This window comes from Polistes fuscatus, unplaced genomic scaffold (genome assembly GCF_010416935.1).
Source record: "Polistes fuscatus isolate 324 unplaced genomic scaffold, CU_Pfus_HIC Scaffold13, whole genome shotgun sequence".
In the NCBI taxonomy this organism is placed as follows: Eukaryota; Metazoa; Arthropoda; class Insecta; order Hymenoptera; family Vespidae; genus Polistes; species Polistes fuscatus.
The window spans coordinates 690,549-704,105 of record NW_025113031.1 but is presented as its reverse complement, the minus strand read 5'-3'; the positions used below and the strand labels follow the sequence as shown (position 1 = coordinate 704,105).

The following is a 13,557-nucleotide window of genomic DNA, read 5'->3' as shown; positions in this document are numbered from 1 at the left end:
AAAATTTAACAAAGCTGTTGATATATATTTACATTGCAAATGAAAAAGAAAACGTAAATTCTAGTTTATTAAAAGTAAAGAGATTCCGATAAAAAGTCGATATATTAATATTAGTATGTTGTATTTAAGTACAGTATTTTTTTAAATCTGTGCGCAAATACAATTGGCCAATCATCGTTTAGCATTACTACGCAAACTCGAAATATTTCTCCCTAGATATTTGATTTCCCAATTTTTGCAGTGTCTTATGCTACCATCATAAGAGGAACGCTTGAGTATAATTTTCTGTCTAAGAATGGCCGCGATGTTGACCAACTGTTCGCGGTACACGCCTCGCGTAATATCACGAATTTCTATATTACAAAATAAGGTAATTGTTATTATGATCACTGATTTTAGTGTCGATTTTACTTCTGTATTAATATAAGAGTTTATATGGTTCAATTTCCAACATTCTTTGAAATAATTTTAATAGAGAAATACGAACTGTCGGAATTGCACCACCCTCTTGCCTCTCTTTTATTGTTATATAATAGATTAGTACAGTTCTTTATTTCAATTTTATCTTGTCAATTGTCGTTAAAAATCGTTACATAGATATATGTATATATATATGTATATATATACATATATATATGTATGAATGTAGATATATATATATAAATATTTGTTTTTTCATTTGCAAATTTTCTTGTTAAAACGTCCTTTTTATTATTCTCATGAGTTTAACGAAAAAAATGTTTACTGTCCATTCAGGAACATTACCTACTTAACTTTTGTTCTTAGATATATCGTACTTTATTCTAAAAATAATATTGTCACAGCCCTAACCAATCAAATTAATGTCATATTTGTCTATAAAATTATTTTAATAATTATCAATGATATTTAAATCAATTGATTTGATCATAAATGAACAAAATTACAATTTCACATGACTTTTTTTTTGTAGGTTGTGAGATCCTTACAAAAAGAAGGTAAGGTTAATTATTATTAAAGATATTATATGTTAAGGAAGTTATGCGATATAATCATAGTTCTAAAAGCATTATCTTTATAGAGTGCCATTAGATGACATTAAGGATAACTATGAACACATAACCTATTAATTACATAAAATCATTTTTGTAGGACGCATATTATATATCCATACCAAACATGTGGATGTCACAACTCCATTGTAAGTGAAATCATCTATTTATAAAGAGAATCTATTTATGTATTTTCTATTTAATATTTAAATTATATGTATGAGTATATGAGAGAAAGAAATCAAATCCTTTACAGACATTTTAAATTCAAACTAATTTCTTTTTTATATTTTTTTATGTAGATACTCGAAAAATCTCCAAACTCATAGATGGAAAATCCCAACTAGATATTTACGTTCTACTCCTGCATTGTGTAAGCAAATATTAATTATTCTTTATATCATAAGAAAGTAATCTATAAAATATTATTCAATCAAGATTTTTGATACAAGAGTCGATAAAAAGTATTGTTAGAGTTTTTTTTATTATTACAGGGGAGATTAGAGAAATTGTAGTACCAGCATTTGCAGAGAGCGTCAGCGAAGGAGATGTGAGGTGGGAAAAGAAAGTTGGAGATCAAGTAAAGGAAGATGATGTCTTGTGTGAAATTGAAACTGACAAGGTAAACTTATAAGCACGTGTCATTTAATTTCTCGTAATAACTTATTAAATCGTTATATGAAGAATATTTGAAAATCGATACGTATATGCATTTCAGACTTCAGTTCCTGTCCCTTCACCTGGTCCAGGTGTAATTAAAGAGATTTTTACCAAAGACGGTGACACTGTTAAACCAGGACAAAAACTATGTACTATCGATATTGGTGCTACCGGTGGGGCTACCGCTGCACCGGACGTATCAAAGGCAAAACCCGCAGAAGCTGCACCGCCATCACCACCACCACCACCACCTCCTCCTCCTCCTCCTACTCCTACAGCTGCAAAACCAACAGCACCAATAACTCCGTCAGCTGTGCCGCCTCCTAGCGCTAAACCTCCACCTCCACAACCACCAATTGCGTCTATTCCAGTTGCTGCCATCAAGCATGCACAAGTGAGGGAAATTAATATACATACATACATATATTTTTAAGTAATTCCGTATTAAAAAGGAAAACCATACTTTTTAGTCATTGGAAGGAGCAAAAGTTCAGTTACCACCGGTAGATTATACGCGTGAAATAATTGGTACGAGAACAGAGCAACGAGTTAAAATGAATAGAATGCGTTTGCGTATAGCAGAAAGATTAAAAGATGCACAAAATACGAATGCTATGTTAACGACGTTCAATGAAATTGATATGAGGTTATTTATGATTCGATTATACTATTAAATATTTATTAAAGTAAAGTGTACAAAACATTGTTACTTATATCAACAATTTGTTGTTTGCAGTCGAATTATGGAATTTCGTAAAAATCATCAGGAAAATTTCACGAAGAAATACGGCCTCAAATTAGGATTCATGAGTCCATTTATAGCGGCAAGTTCTTATGCCCTCAAGGATCAACCTGTTGTTAATGCGGTTATTGATGGTACCGACATAGTATACAGAGATTATGTCGATATCAGCGTTGCAGTAGCTACGCCAAAAGGTCTTGTTGTTCCTGTTATTCGTAGTGTGGAAAATAAAAACTTTGCAGATATAGAAATCGCTTTAGCCGCATTAGGAGATAAGGCTAGAAAAGGAAAAATATCTGTAGAAGATATGGATGGTGGCACCTTTACTATAAGTAACGGTGGTGTATTTGGTTCTCTCATGGGAACTCCTATAATAAATCCACCACAAAGTGCTATTTTAGGAATGCATGGTGTTTTTGAGAGACCTATTGCAGTTAAGGGACAGGTACATATTTGATTTTTTTGACGTAAGAAGAAAAAATAAAGAAAATATCTATATAAAAATAATCAATTTTGCAGGTTGTTATCCGACCAATGATGTACGTAGCTTTAACATATGATCATCGATTAATCGATGGTCGCGAAGCTGTGATGTTTTTGAGAAAAATTAAAGATGCGATAGAAGATCCAAGAATAATGTTGGCTGGTCTTTAAATAGAAGGATAACATACTCTCTCGTCGAATTAAACGCGATTTAAACGCGTCTCATCCCTTTCTGGTATATTTTGTACATTGCTCTGTGTACGCTGTTCTATTGTATTATATTCTGTTCATTTATTGAAAGATTTTATATATACCAGTAAAGTTGTAACGACTGAGATTAAAAGAAAGTACGACAGATGTCTAGAATTGAATGGAAAACAATTTTAGTACATTACAAGAAAATCGTGTTAAACGTGCATAATTTTGAAATCTGTACTTATATTATTTCTCGCACGAACCTGGTCTTTTAATGCAAGATATTCATTATATACTCTCCGTGTACTATCAATTGTAAACTTTTATTATTTTTAAATGTGTTTCAGCATAAATACCATTTTGGTATGCTATATAGAAACTTTTAAGTATTTATACATTGATTAACTAAATACTATATGAAATAATTATTGCTTATTATTTTAAGTTTGAAATTAATTGAACAATCTTATTTTCCAATATGATAAAGGTAGTCTCTCCTGTCGAATATCTAACTCTATATGTAATTATACAATTATTTTCAACTGAAATTTGTATATTAAATTTGTCGAATCTTTAAATTTTTCATATTTAGTCTATATATAAATACTCTTAGGTTTTTTCTTTATTAATTACAATTTTTATCATTTATTAAATTTTTTATTTATGAGATATTCGATATAACATATATATTATATATATATATATATATTGTAGGCAAAGTAGGAAATGCCTGGTGTTTTTAGGCAATGTAGGAAACAGAAGAATTGTTATGAACTTTTCCTAATATAAGCATTGTACATAATACTTAGGTATTCTACAGAATACCAAATGCTATTTAGGCAATGTTGAGGAAGAATACATTATTGGGTAACAGGCATGCACACACACAAGCGACCATGAAGCACAGTAAAAACCTAATTTTCTTTTTAAGAGATTTAACACCTTGACTGCTACGCGAGTTTTTTTGCGCAGGTTTTTGAGACTGTCGCGCCGCTATATTATGCGCACTTCTATAAATTGAAACTTACTCTATGTCGGTGTGTTATTATGTAGGGCCCATGGGGCCCATTGTTACTCTTATCGTAGTAGTATATTATTACATTTAGATCGATATTCATAGAGATCACCATGGAAAATCTGTATCTTTTGTTCCTTATCATAGCGGAAAATAAGCACGTTTAAAACGAAATGTTTCATATCTGCTTTTTTACTTTACCGGTTTCTCATTTGTCATTCTACAGAATATCTAGGAAATGTGAGAAATATGAATACATTGCCGGTTAGTTTTAGGCATTGTTCACAATTCCGGATTTCCTACTTGTATTATAACATATATATTATATTCGATAAAATATTTTCAATTTTGCATTTATGGATTTATATTATGCACGTATTTTATTAGATAAAAATAAAACACACACAAATTTTTCACTCAAAATAAAAGCAATCTATAGAAAAGATAATTATTTGAAAATGTTTTATAAATCGAAATAATTCCTCCGAAGATGTTTCTATCCATTTTATATGCGAGACAATCGAATAGTTAATAAATCTATTGATGAATTAAAATAAGTAGTACGCCATCTAATCAAATTCGTATTTAATATTGAAAAAGATATTCAAACTGCCTCTTGTGATTGATTAAAATTGGACCAATCATAGGACAGCTTATTGCAAACGCTTCTTTCGACACGTAACGCAGCCGTTCTGTGTAAACGCGATTTCTATGAATGACTTCGCCGTTTCTCGTCGTGTTGTCAGGTTGATTAAAAATGGTAAGTTGTCAAAATTGTTCCAACTAAAATAATATCAATTTATAATTAAAATATAATGTAAATAAAAGAAATCTTTTTTGTGTACATATATTTATATACATATATTGTAATTTTTCTATAAAAGTATATGGCGTAAAAGAAATGGTTAGGTTAATTTATGGATTGATAATACAAATAAAACTTATTAAAGTATACAAACTAATGAAAAGTAAAACGGCAAAAATAGTTTTAATTATTGAATAATAATGATGTGTTTTCGATAGGGACAAAATCAATCTGGTAGTGGAGGTACAGGCGGAGACAAAAAAGATGACAAAGATAAAAAGAAGAAATATGAACCACCCATACCAACGAGGGTAGGAAAAAAGAAGAGACGTACCAAAGGTCCAGATGCAGCTTTAAAATTACCTCAAGTAACACCTCATACGCGTTGTAGATTGAAACTTTTAAAGCTTGAACGTATAAAAGATTATTTGCTTATGGAAGAGGAATTCATTAGGAATCAAGAACGTTTAAAGCCCCAGGAAGAAAAGAACGAAGAAGAAAGATCTAAGGTAGATGATCTCCGTGGAACACCAATGTCCGTTGGAACATTAGAAGAAATTATAGACGACAATCATGCAATAGTTTCTACATCTGTTGGATCCGAGCACTATGTATCGATTTTATCATTCGTCGATAAAGATCAATTAGAACCAGGTTGTTCTGTTTTATTGAATCACAAAGTTCACGCTGTAGTAGGAGTGTTAGGCGATGACACAGATCCCATGGTTACAGTAATGAAATTAGAAAAGGCACCGCAAGAAACATACGCAGATATTGGAGGGCTTGATACTCAAATTCAAGAAATCAAAGAATCCGTAGAACTACCATTAACTCATCCAGAATATTACGAAGAGATGGGTATTAAACCGCCAAAAGGAGTTATACTTTATGGACCACCTGGAACGGGTAAAACGCTTCTGGCAAAGGCTGTAGCCAATCAAACATCTGCAACTTTTCTTAGAGTCGTCGGTTCTGAACTAATACAAAAATATTTAGGCGACGGTCCTAAACTTGTAAGAGAATTGTTTAGAGTTGCGGAAGAGCATGCTCCTTCTATAGTTTTTATAGATGAAATTGATGCGGTAGGAACTAAAAGATATGATAGTAATAGCGGAGGAGAAAGAGAAATTCAGAGAACTATGTTAGAACTCTTAAATCAACTTGATGGTAATCATTATGTTAATGTCAATAATATTAATAATTATTATTTGTTGTAAATATTTTTTCAGGAAATTTATATAATATTCGTTTGATATTACTTAGGCTTCGACAGCAGAGGAGATGTAAAAGTTGTTATGGCTACCAATAGAATAGAGACGTTAGATCCGGCATTAATAAGACCTGGACGTATTGATAGAAAAATAGAATTTCCATTACCAGATGAAAAAACTAAAAAAAGGATTTTTAGTATTCATACTAGTAGAATGACCTTAGCACCAGACGTGAATCTAGCTGAATTAATTATGGCAAAGGATGATTTATCTGGTGCCGATATAAAGGTAAAACATTTTTAAAGACAATTATCGTTAATTCTACTATCGTAATCTATTTCTTTTTAGGCTATATGTACTGAAGCTGGTTTAATGGCATTACGTGAACGTCGTATGAAAGTTACAAGCGATGATTTTAAAAAATCTAAGGAAAGTGTTTTATATCGTAAAAAGGAAGGTTCACCTGAAGGATTATACTTATAAAAAAGAAATTATTTATGTATCTTATTCTTTATTTACTGCTAATATAAAAACATCATTTGTGTCAATACAAACTTATTAACGAAAAATACTCTGCACCGTTTATTCATACATTTTTTTTAATAACATATATATATATTAATAACATATTATTATATTAAATTGTTATTATACATACGCAAGAATTATGTATCCAAAACTGAACCATCAATATCAATATTATTTTTTATCAAGACCGATTCAAGATTTTGATGTAACATTTCAATAATGTTCTTAGAATGTGTTTTTTGCTTTTCTACAATATCCACAAATAGATCATCTTCTATCTGCCTATCAACGTTTTTACTTAACGATTCTTCATTACAAATATTACACATGCCTTTATTAGTTTCACTTAGTATAGTTTTTACAACCGAGGGAAGTTGAATATTTTCTTCTATAGAACTAGTTAGACCCTTATATTTCCCTAGTTTAAATGCATTATTAAAAGCATCTTTATATCCCATATCAAATCCTTCTTGAAACACCGATTCTTGCCCATCTTCTATGCCTTCTTTGTAACCTATCTAAAAAAATAGTATAAATATATTATTAAATTGTTAAATTGAAAAAATATAAACTAGGATAATAAGAGCAGTAATTTAGGTTACAGTAGAAGCAGCAGCGACTAATCGATTCCAGTTCTTATAACCTATAAAAAGATCTTCGTCTTCCAGTGTTTGTTTGTTTGAAGAATCAGTAGTAGTATTCAAAGGATCTTCCATGTTGTATAATGTATATTGCCGAATAATCAAATCAATATTCGGAAACAAGTGTTATTACACGTATACTTTATACGTTTGAACAATATAAGTGTAGACTGTTTGTTGGTGAGGAGAGATTTCCTGCTTGGAAACGTTTCGCTTGCAAACCTTCAAAGTATAAGGAAAAAAGATCAAATGGAAAGTGAAACAAGTACTTCGGAAGGACAAGAAAAGGATAAAGCTAATGATCCTAATGACCTAGATATGATAGAACAACAGTAAGCTTATATTATATTTGTACATAAATGCATTATTTTGTTTATTAGGTTAAGGATGTAACATGAAGATTAAGAAACCTTTAATTAATTAGTATAATGTATAGTATAAATATATCTTTTCGTATAAATAATTTACCCCATATTTGATTGTTTTAATATTTACAGAATAATAGTCTTGGCACAAAGCAAACCAAAAGGTATATCCGATAAAGATTTAATGAGCGAAATGCCACATCTACAGCCGATCCAAAGAGCACAGATTATAAATAAGTTATTAGCGAAAGGATATTTTGATTTGTATAAACACAATGGATCATTGCTTTATCTGTTAAAAGATCCGTCTAAAGCAAAAATAGCTAAGGGTTCTGATAACGAAGAAAAGATTGTTTACAAAATAATCCAAGAGGCAGGCAATAAAGGAATATGGATTAGAGACATAAGAACTAAATCTAATCTAATACTTATTCAATTGAATAAAATTCTCAAAAAATTGGAAAATAAAAAGTTTATTAAAGCAGTGAAATCTGTAGCAGCAAATAAAAAGAAAGTTTATATGGTCTATGACTTAGAACCAGACAGATCTATTACCGGTGGTGCATGGTATCAAGATCAAGATTTCGAAGCAGAATTTGTAGATATTCTTAACCAACAGTGTCTTAGATTTTTGGAGCAGAAAAGAGAAGATGCAAACAAATGGGATGGCGGCCCTTTAGATGCCAGAAATATAGCATTTGCCACGTCTCATGAAGTTTTAAAATTTATTTCAGATTTAGGAATAAGCAAGGTTTTTTATTTTTTAATCTTATTTAATGAACTATACCCTATATCAAATATTAATGATATATATATTTTTGTTTAGGTCAAATTGATGGTTGAGGATCTAGAAATGATTTTAAATACTTTGATATACGATGGAAAAGTAGAAAAATCCATGTCTAGCGATGGAACTAACATGTATAGATCCGTAAAACCTTTAGTAACCTCGACAGGGATAATGAAAGTTCCTTGCGGAGTTTGTCCTGTAAGTTTTATATTTTCTTGATTTTCATCGACTGTTGTTGTTTATTGTATGTCAATATATTTATGCACATTGTAGGTTATGAAAAATTGTTGCGATGTAGGGGATGTTACACCTATGAAGTGTTTATACATGAATGACTGGCTGGATTTTTGAAGATATATAAATTATTAATTGATTAGCAAATAAAAAAAATCAGTTTACTTTTCTTCCCCCCCTTTCAATATTATTATTACAAAAAAAAACAGATTAAAATATCGTACTTATTGATCTATTAAATGATAAATATAACTAACCGATAAGAAAAAACAATAGAGCCATTCGTAATACGCTACGTGTTATTTGTGGATACTTTACAAATCGTTAATGATTATTGACCAATCACTAATGATTATTGAGTATCCAGATTTTCATCGCTTATTGTTATTGTGATTTAAAATATATACTATATAAAATTTTTATTTTTTTAATCAAAGAATATTTTTCTTTCGTGTAATAATTGAGAATATTTTTTAAATGCTCTCAAAGATGTATATATAAATAATTAAAAATTTATTTAAATTTTTTAAAATAGCAACATACAACTCCAGTCGATTCTGATTGGATCGATTTGATTCACGTTGATGTAAGTATCATCCAATCAGCATTTAGTGGAACTAACTTTCATTTACGTTACGATTTTGTATCTCAAAATCAATTTCATACGTTGTACGTGTTATCAATTGTTTAGTTATTAGGAAAATCTAAAAAGATTTGTAATATTAAATAGAATATTTATTTTATAGAGTGTGGGTTTTATATACTCAGTATATTTAAGTGTTTAATATCTACAAAATTCACTTACTATCTCAATTATTAATTCTTTGAATTTTCATAAACGAAGATGAAGAACATATTAATCATAGCTGTTACTTTGCAGCTTTGCATTTTTGTCCAATCAGTAGAAATAAATGCAAAATATCTTAGATGTTTAGGTAAATTTGTATATGCTTTATTTTAAATTATTAATAAATATGAAATTTCATAAATGTTAATAAATTGAAAAATATAACGTAGTCTGCAGGGCAACTATGGATGAACTCAAAACTGAATTAGGAAAGATTGACCCTTCAATAGAAGTAGAAGTTGGAAACTATAGGATGGATGCTGAAGGAAATACTATTAGAAGAAAAGTAAGTTTTTCCCCGAATAACTGCTTGAAACGTATGCATAAAAACCTAATAAGATATTATTATTTCAAGATATCCATGGCACGTTCTGAACTTCACATTTTGGACACGATGGATGAGATTTGTGAGAAAATGTCAGATTATGTGAGAGCAACATATAAAACAAATGATCAACTGACAATCTTTAATATTATGGATACGTCTGATAAATTGAATTCTCTGATGAGTAAAGTCCATTTAGTTCAAGATGGTGATTTAAATAAGAGTCTGCAATATTATGTTAGTACATTGATTCAATCATTAATTCATCTCTAATATTATTTTACGTTACTATTAAATAAATATTATATTTGGTTTTTATTTCAGTGTGAAGGTATAGTACATGAATTCGAAGATTCCATTCTTTCTCTATTTAGTAAAGGAGAAACTGGCATTAGAAGAAAATTATGTACAGATATCGCAAAAATTTGTGATGAGGAAGATTTTGTTAGCGAAGATAGCGCAGATAATGATGAAAATAACGATATAGATACAAACGATATAGATTTAAACGATGAATTATAAGTAATATTCTACAAAATTATATGAATATATTTTTTATGTAAATGTGTGCACATATATATATATATATATACATTATTTTTTTATGTTAATAATTATACTGTTAAGATAACTGTTATACGCAATAAATATAATATATAAGTCAAGCAAACGTAGAAATGAATCTTGAAGTGTTTCGAAGACTTTGCTACCAGAGGCGCTGCGGTCGTTCCTACGATTATACAATATATAAGATATTGTCGATACTCTTAGTTTATGGTTAATGGTGTTCATACCCAGCTTCCCGTGCGTGCTTGTATCGTCTTCGTTCGCCGCCATTATTACGAAGTCGTTGGAGGTTGGTATTAATTCATTTTTGCGTGATCTTGTGAATTAATTGATTAATTATTACAAATGAAGATGGTAGACAAAATAGAAATGAGTCTCGACGATATTATCAAACAAAATAAAGGAACGCGAGCGCGAGGAGGAGGTGGTAGAAGAGGTAGAGGTGTTGGTGGCTCGCCTCGTAGAGGAGCTCGAAGAACCCAAAGAGTTGGCGGTGGCGGCGGCGGCGTCATGCGAGGACGCAGTCGTGGTGGCATCACAAGAACATCTCTTCCATACACAAGAGTAAGCAATTACACTTTTTTTTACGTTATATGTTATTGCCATTGAAGCGTGATTGATTATGCGTGTATATATAGAAATATATATACTTGTGCACACGCACACATATATATATATATATGTATATATATGTATGTGTTATATGCTGTATATATATATATATATATATATATATATATATATAGCTTGTATAGTTTGTCACATGCTTTTCATTCGTGGGCATATTTTCTTCTACTTCCGCTTTTGTGAACTAGATTTTATTTATGCTATTTATGTATTCTTTGAAGACCTTCGCTAAGAATTCTTATTAGAAATGATTTAGAGAAACAAGTTCATTCTGCCAATATAATTTTGTTTCTACCATTTATACACCTTATTTTGATAATCACTGAAAAAAAGATTAATCCGAAATTAAAAGATGTATGGATATATGAGATCTAATGATCTATGTTAGAAAAAAATATGATAATATATATAAACTTCTCAGAACTTAGAAATTGACTAACTGCTGTTTCCTTTGACCCCTTTTTATATTCCCTATTTATGTCCTTTTTGACATTTGTTTACATTCGCATAAATACATTCAATCACGCATATATACATTTAATTCCACAATATATCTATTTTCTTGATAGAAATATACAAAGTCAATTGTACTTAACATTATTGTGATGTTTTATTGCTGCAAATAGTAGAAGAAGATGTGTACAATTATGCGTGACTATATATTTGTACCATTTTTCCATAGTTAAATGTCTAATTAATAAAATGCTTGATTTGTCTACAGGGTGACGTAAATAGTGCATGGAAACATGACATGTTTGATGGAGTAAAAAAGGTTGGCAGAGGTGCAATAGGCAGCACAGGTGTTACCAAGTTACTCGTATCTAATCTTGATTTTGGGGTATCGGATTCGGATATTCAGGTAATATATATTTTATGCTCTCTGGGCAAGATATTACACCCCAATTTGTTGAAATAAATAGTTTGAATATATATATTTATTATTAGGAATTGTTCAGCGAATTTGGACCTCTTAAATCAGCTGCTGTACATTATGATAGATCAGGTCGGTCATTAGGCTCGGCTGATGTTATATTTGAAAGAAGAGCGGATGCTATCAAAGCAATGAAACAATATAATGGAGTACCACTCGATGGTATGTAAACAGTTCCTGTAGGATTATTTAGTTAGTTTAATAACTTTTGATATTAAATTAGTATCTCTTATATGAAACTATAGGTCGTGAGATGAACATACAAGTTGCTACATCTGAAATACCAGTTCCATCGGTGCGTGGTGGCTCAAGACTCAGCGGCAACAGTTACGTGCAAAGAACTCAATCTCGTTTTAGAGGTAATCGTGGTTCGGGACCTGTAAGAGGTAATTTATTATTATTTGGTATATTTAATCTGTTGTATAATGAATCTGTCTGAAATGTTTTTCTTGTTTTTCATTTAAAAAGTAAGTTTGTTTTTTATAAATTAATGAAATTCTAGGTCGCGGTGCAAGACGCGGAGGTAGAGGAGGAAGTCGACAAGCAACAAAAACTCCTACTGCTGCAGAATTAGATGCAGAATTGGAGGCTTACGTTAAGGAAGTAAAGTAACAAAACTATACATTTTTGGCAACACGATAAAGTTTTGTTCTCGTCTAATCTAACACAGTACATTGTGTTTTCCTTATTTTCATAAGATATATACAAATGAAACTAAGTGTAATTATACCATTAGAAAAGGAAGCGTTATATGCAATTTCATTTTGAATGGGTCTTTCTTTTTTATTTTTGACATTTCCTTCGGAAATTGGCATACAATTTTTAGAGGGATTCAAACATGATTTATAGAAGTTAATAGATTTTTTTATGATACATTAAAAAGAAGAAGGAAAGAAAGAAAAAAAAAGAAAAAAAGTAATGATATGCTGTAAAGACTGTATGCAATTTGTATGTACTATTATCGCGCGTGTGTGCTCAGTATAATGAAAAATACAAACAAATTCATCTTTAACAGTTGTTGTTTATCAAAGTACGGAATGTGCTTCTAGCCCCGAATCTGATTAATTTTAAAGTATTGTCATCTTGATCTTAGCGAATCCATTACTATTTTGTGAGATATTTTTAAATTATGAAAATAATAATGTTTGTTACTAATATTATATTTTTGTAATATGTTTCACATATCGTTCTTAATCATTGATATATACGTGTATATAGCGTGTATATATGTATATATATGTAATATATATAATATATATACATATATACATATGGATGTGCATATGTATATATATCCATATACATATTTGCCACTACTATACGTAGATGATACCTGATAGCAGAATAAGGCTGTGATATGCGTTAACTAGTCAGATCATATTGACATTATGATTATTTATCTATGCAGTATTAGGCATGTAATATAATGTATTACGACTTTATATTGACACAGCAAAGGAACCGCAATGCAGCTATGCAAGACTGAAGAAAAGAAAGTGACGATTAGTTACTAAATAAAAAAGAAATAATATTCTCTCATAATTTAATTCTTCTTGCTTA

At 30.2% G+C, this 13,557-nt stretch overlaps 6 protein-coding genes across 8 annotated transcripts; 5 read left to right on the top strand and 1 right to left on the bottom strand.

Annotated features, from left to right (window-relative positions):
• Positions 1-233: 233 nt before the first annotated feature.
• On the top strand, positions 234-3,345 carry LOC122513786 (dihydrolipoyllysine-residue succinyltransferase component of 2-oxoglutarate dehydrogenase complex, mitochondrial). Its single transcript, XM_043630259.1, has 9 exons — positions 234-370; positions 953-977; positions 1,132-1,180; positions 1,334-1,404; positions 1,526-1,653; positions 1,750-2,085; positions 2,162-2,337; positions 2,428-2,878; positions 2,953-3,345. Exons 1-9 carry the CDS (start codon positions 296-298, stop codon positions 3,085-3,087), a joined length of 1,446 nt encoding a protein of 481 aa, XP_043486194.1. The 5' UTR covers positions 234-295; the 3' UTR covers positions 3,088-3,345.
• A 1,430-nt stretch (positions 3,346-4,775) lies between these two features.
• On the top strand, positions 4,776-6,711 carry LOC122514028 (26S proteasome regulatory subunit 4). Its single transcript, XM_043630623.1, has 4 exons — positions 4,776-4,886; positions 5,150-6,098; positions 6,195-6,430; positions 6,491-6,711. The coding sequence occupies exons 1-4, from the start codon at positions 4,884-4,886 to the stop codon at positions 6,623-6,625; spliced, it is 1,323 nt and encodes a 440-aa protein (XP_043486558.1). The 5' UTR covers positions 4,776-4,883; the 3' UTR covers positions 6,626-6,711.
• Positions 6,637-9,023, bottom strand: LOC122514030. 2 transcript variants are annotated; one of them, XM_043630626.1, is made up of 3 exons: positions 8,958-9,023; positions 7,273-7,533; positions 6,637-7,188 (listed from the first exon to the last, which is right to left on the bottom strand). In XM_043630626.1, the coding sequence occupies exons 2-3, from the start codon at positions 7,384-7,386 to the stop codon at positions 6,808-6,810; spliced, it is 495 nt and encodes a 164-aa protein (XP_043486561.1). In that variant the 5' UTR covers positions 7,387-7,533; positions 8,958-9,023; the 3' UTR covers positions 6,637-6,807. The 2 variants fall into 2 exon arrangements, with proteins under 2 accessions (XP_043486561.1, XP_043486562.1); XM_043630627.1 differs by lacking the exon at positions 8,958-9,023 and having other exon boundaries at positions 6,637-7,184; positions 7,314-7,395.
• Positions 7,527-8,951, top strand: LOC122514029 (probable DNA-directed RNA polymerase III subunit RPC6). Its single transcript, XM_043630624.1, has 4 exons — positions 7,527-7,643; positions 7,809-8,427; positions 8,503-8,664; positions 8,740-8,951. The coding sequence occupies exons 1-4, from the start codon at positions 7,561-7,563 to the stop codon at positions 8,815-8,817; spliced, it is 942 nt and encodes a 313-aa protein (XP_043486559.1). The 5' UTR covers positions 7,527-7,560; the 3' UTR covers positions 8,818-8,951.
• A 305-nt stretch (positions 9,024-9,328) lies between the features above and the next one.
• LOC122514026 (protein seele) lies at positions 9,329-10,436 on the top strand. 2 transcript variants are annotated; one of them, XM_043630621.1, is made up of 5 exons: positions 9,342-9,369; positions 9,447-9,635; positions 9,718-9,833; positions 9,903-10,109; positions 10,197-10,436. In XM_043630621.1, exons 2-5 carry the CDS (start codon positions 9,545-9,547, stop codon positions 10,392-10,394), a joined length of 612 nt encoding a protein of 203 aa, XP_043486556.1. In that variant the 5' UTR covers positions 9,342-9,369; positions 9,447-9,544; the 3' UTR covers positions 10,395-10,436. The 2 variants fall into 2 exon arrangements, with proteins under 2 accessions (XP_043486555.1, XP_043486556.1); XM_043630620.1 differs by having other exon boundaries at positions 9,329-9,635.
• A 212-nt stretch (positions 10,437-10,648) lies between these two features.
• LOC122514023 (THO complex subunit 4) lies at positions 10,649-13,539 on the top strand. Its single transcript, XM_043630618.1, has 6 exons — positions 10,649-10,728; positions 10,791-11,003; positions 11,788-11,925; positions 12,012-12,159; positions 12,243-12,383; positions 12,500-13,539. Exons 1-6 carry the CDS (start codon positions 10,654-10,656, stop codon positions 12,607-12,609), a joined length of 825 nt encoding a protein of 274 aa, XP_043486553.1. The 5' UTR covers positions 10,649-10,653; the 3' UTR covers positions 12,610-13,539.
• The last annotated feature ends 18 nt before the right edge of the window (positions 13,540-13,557 follow it).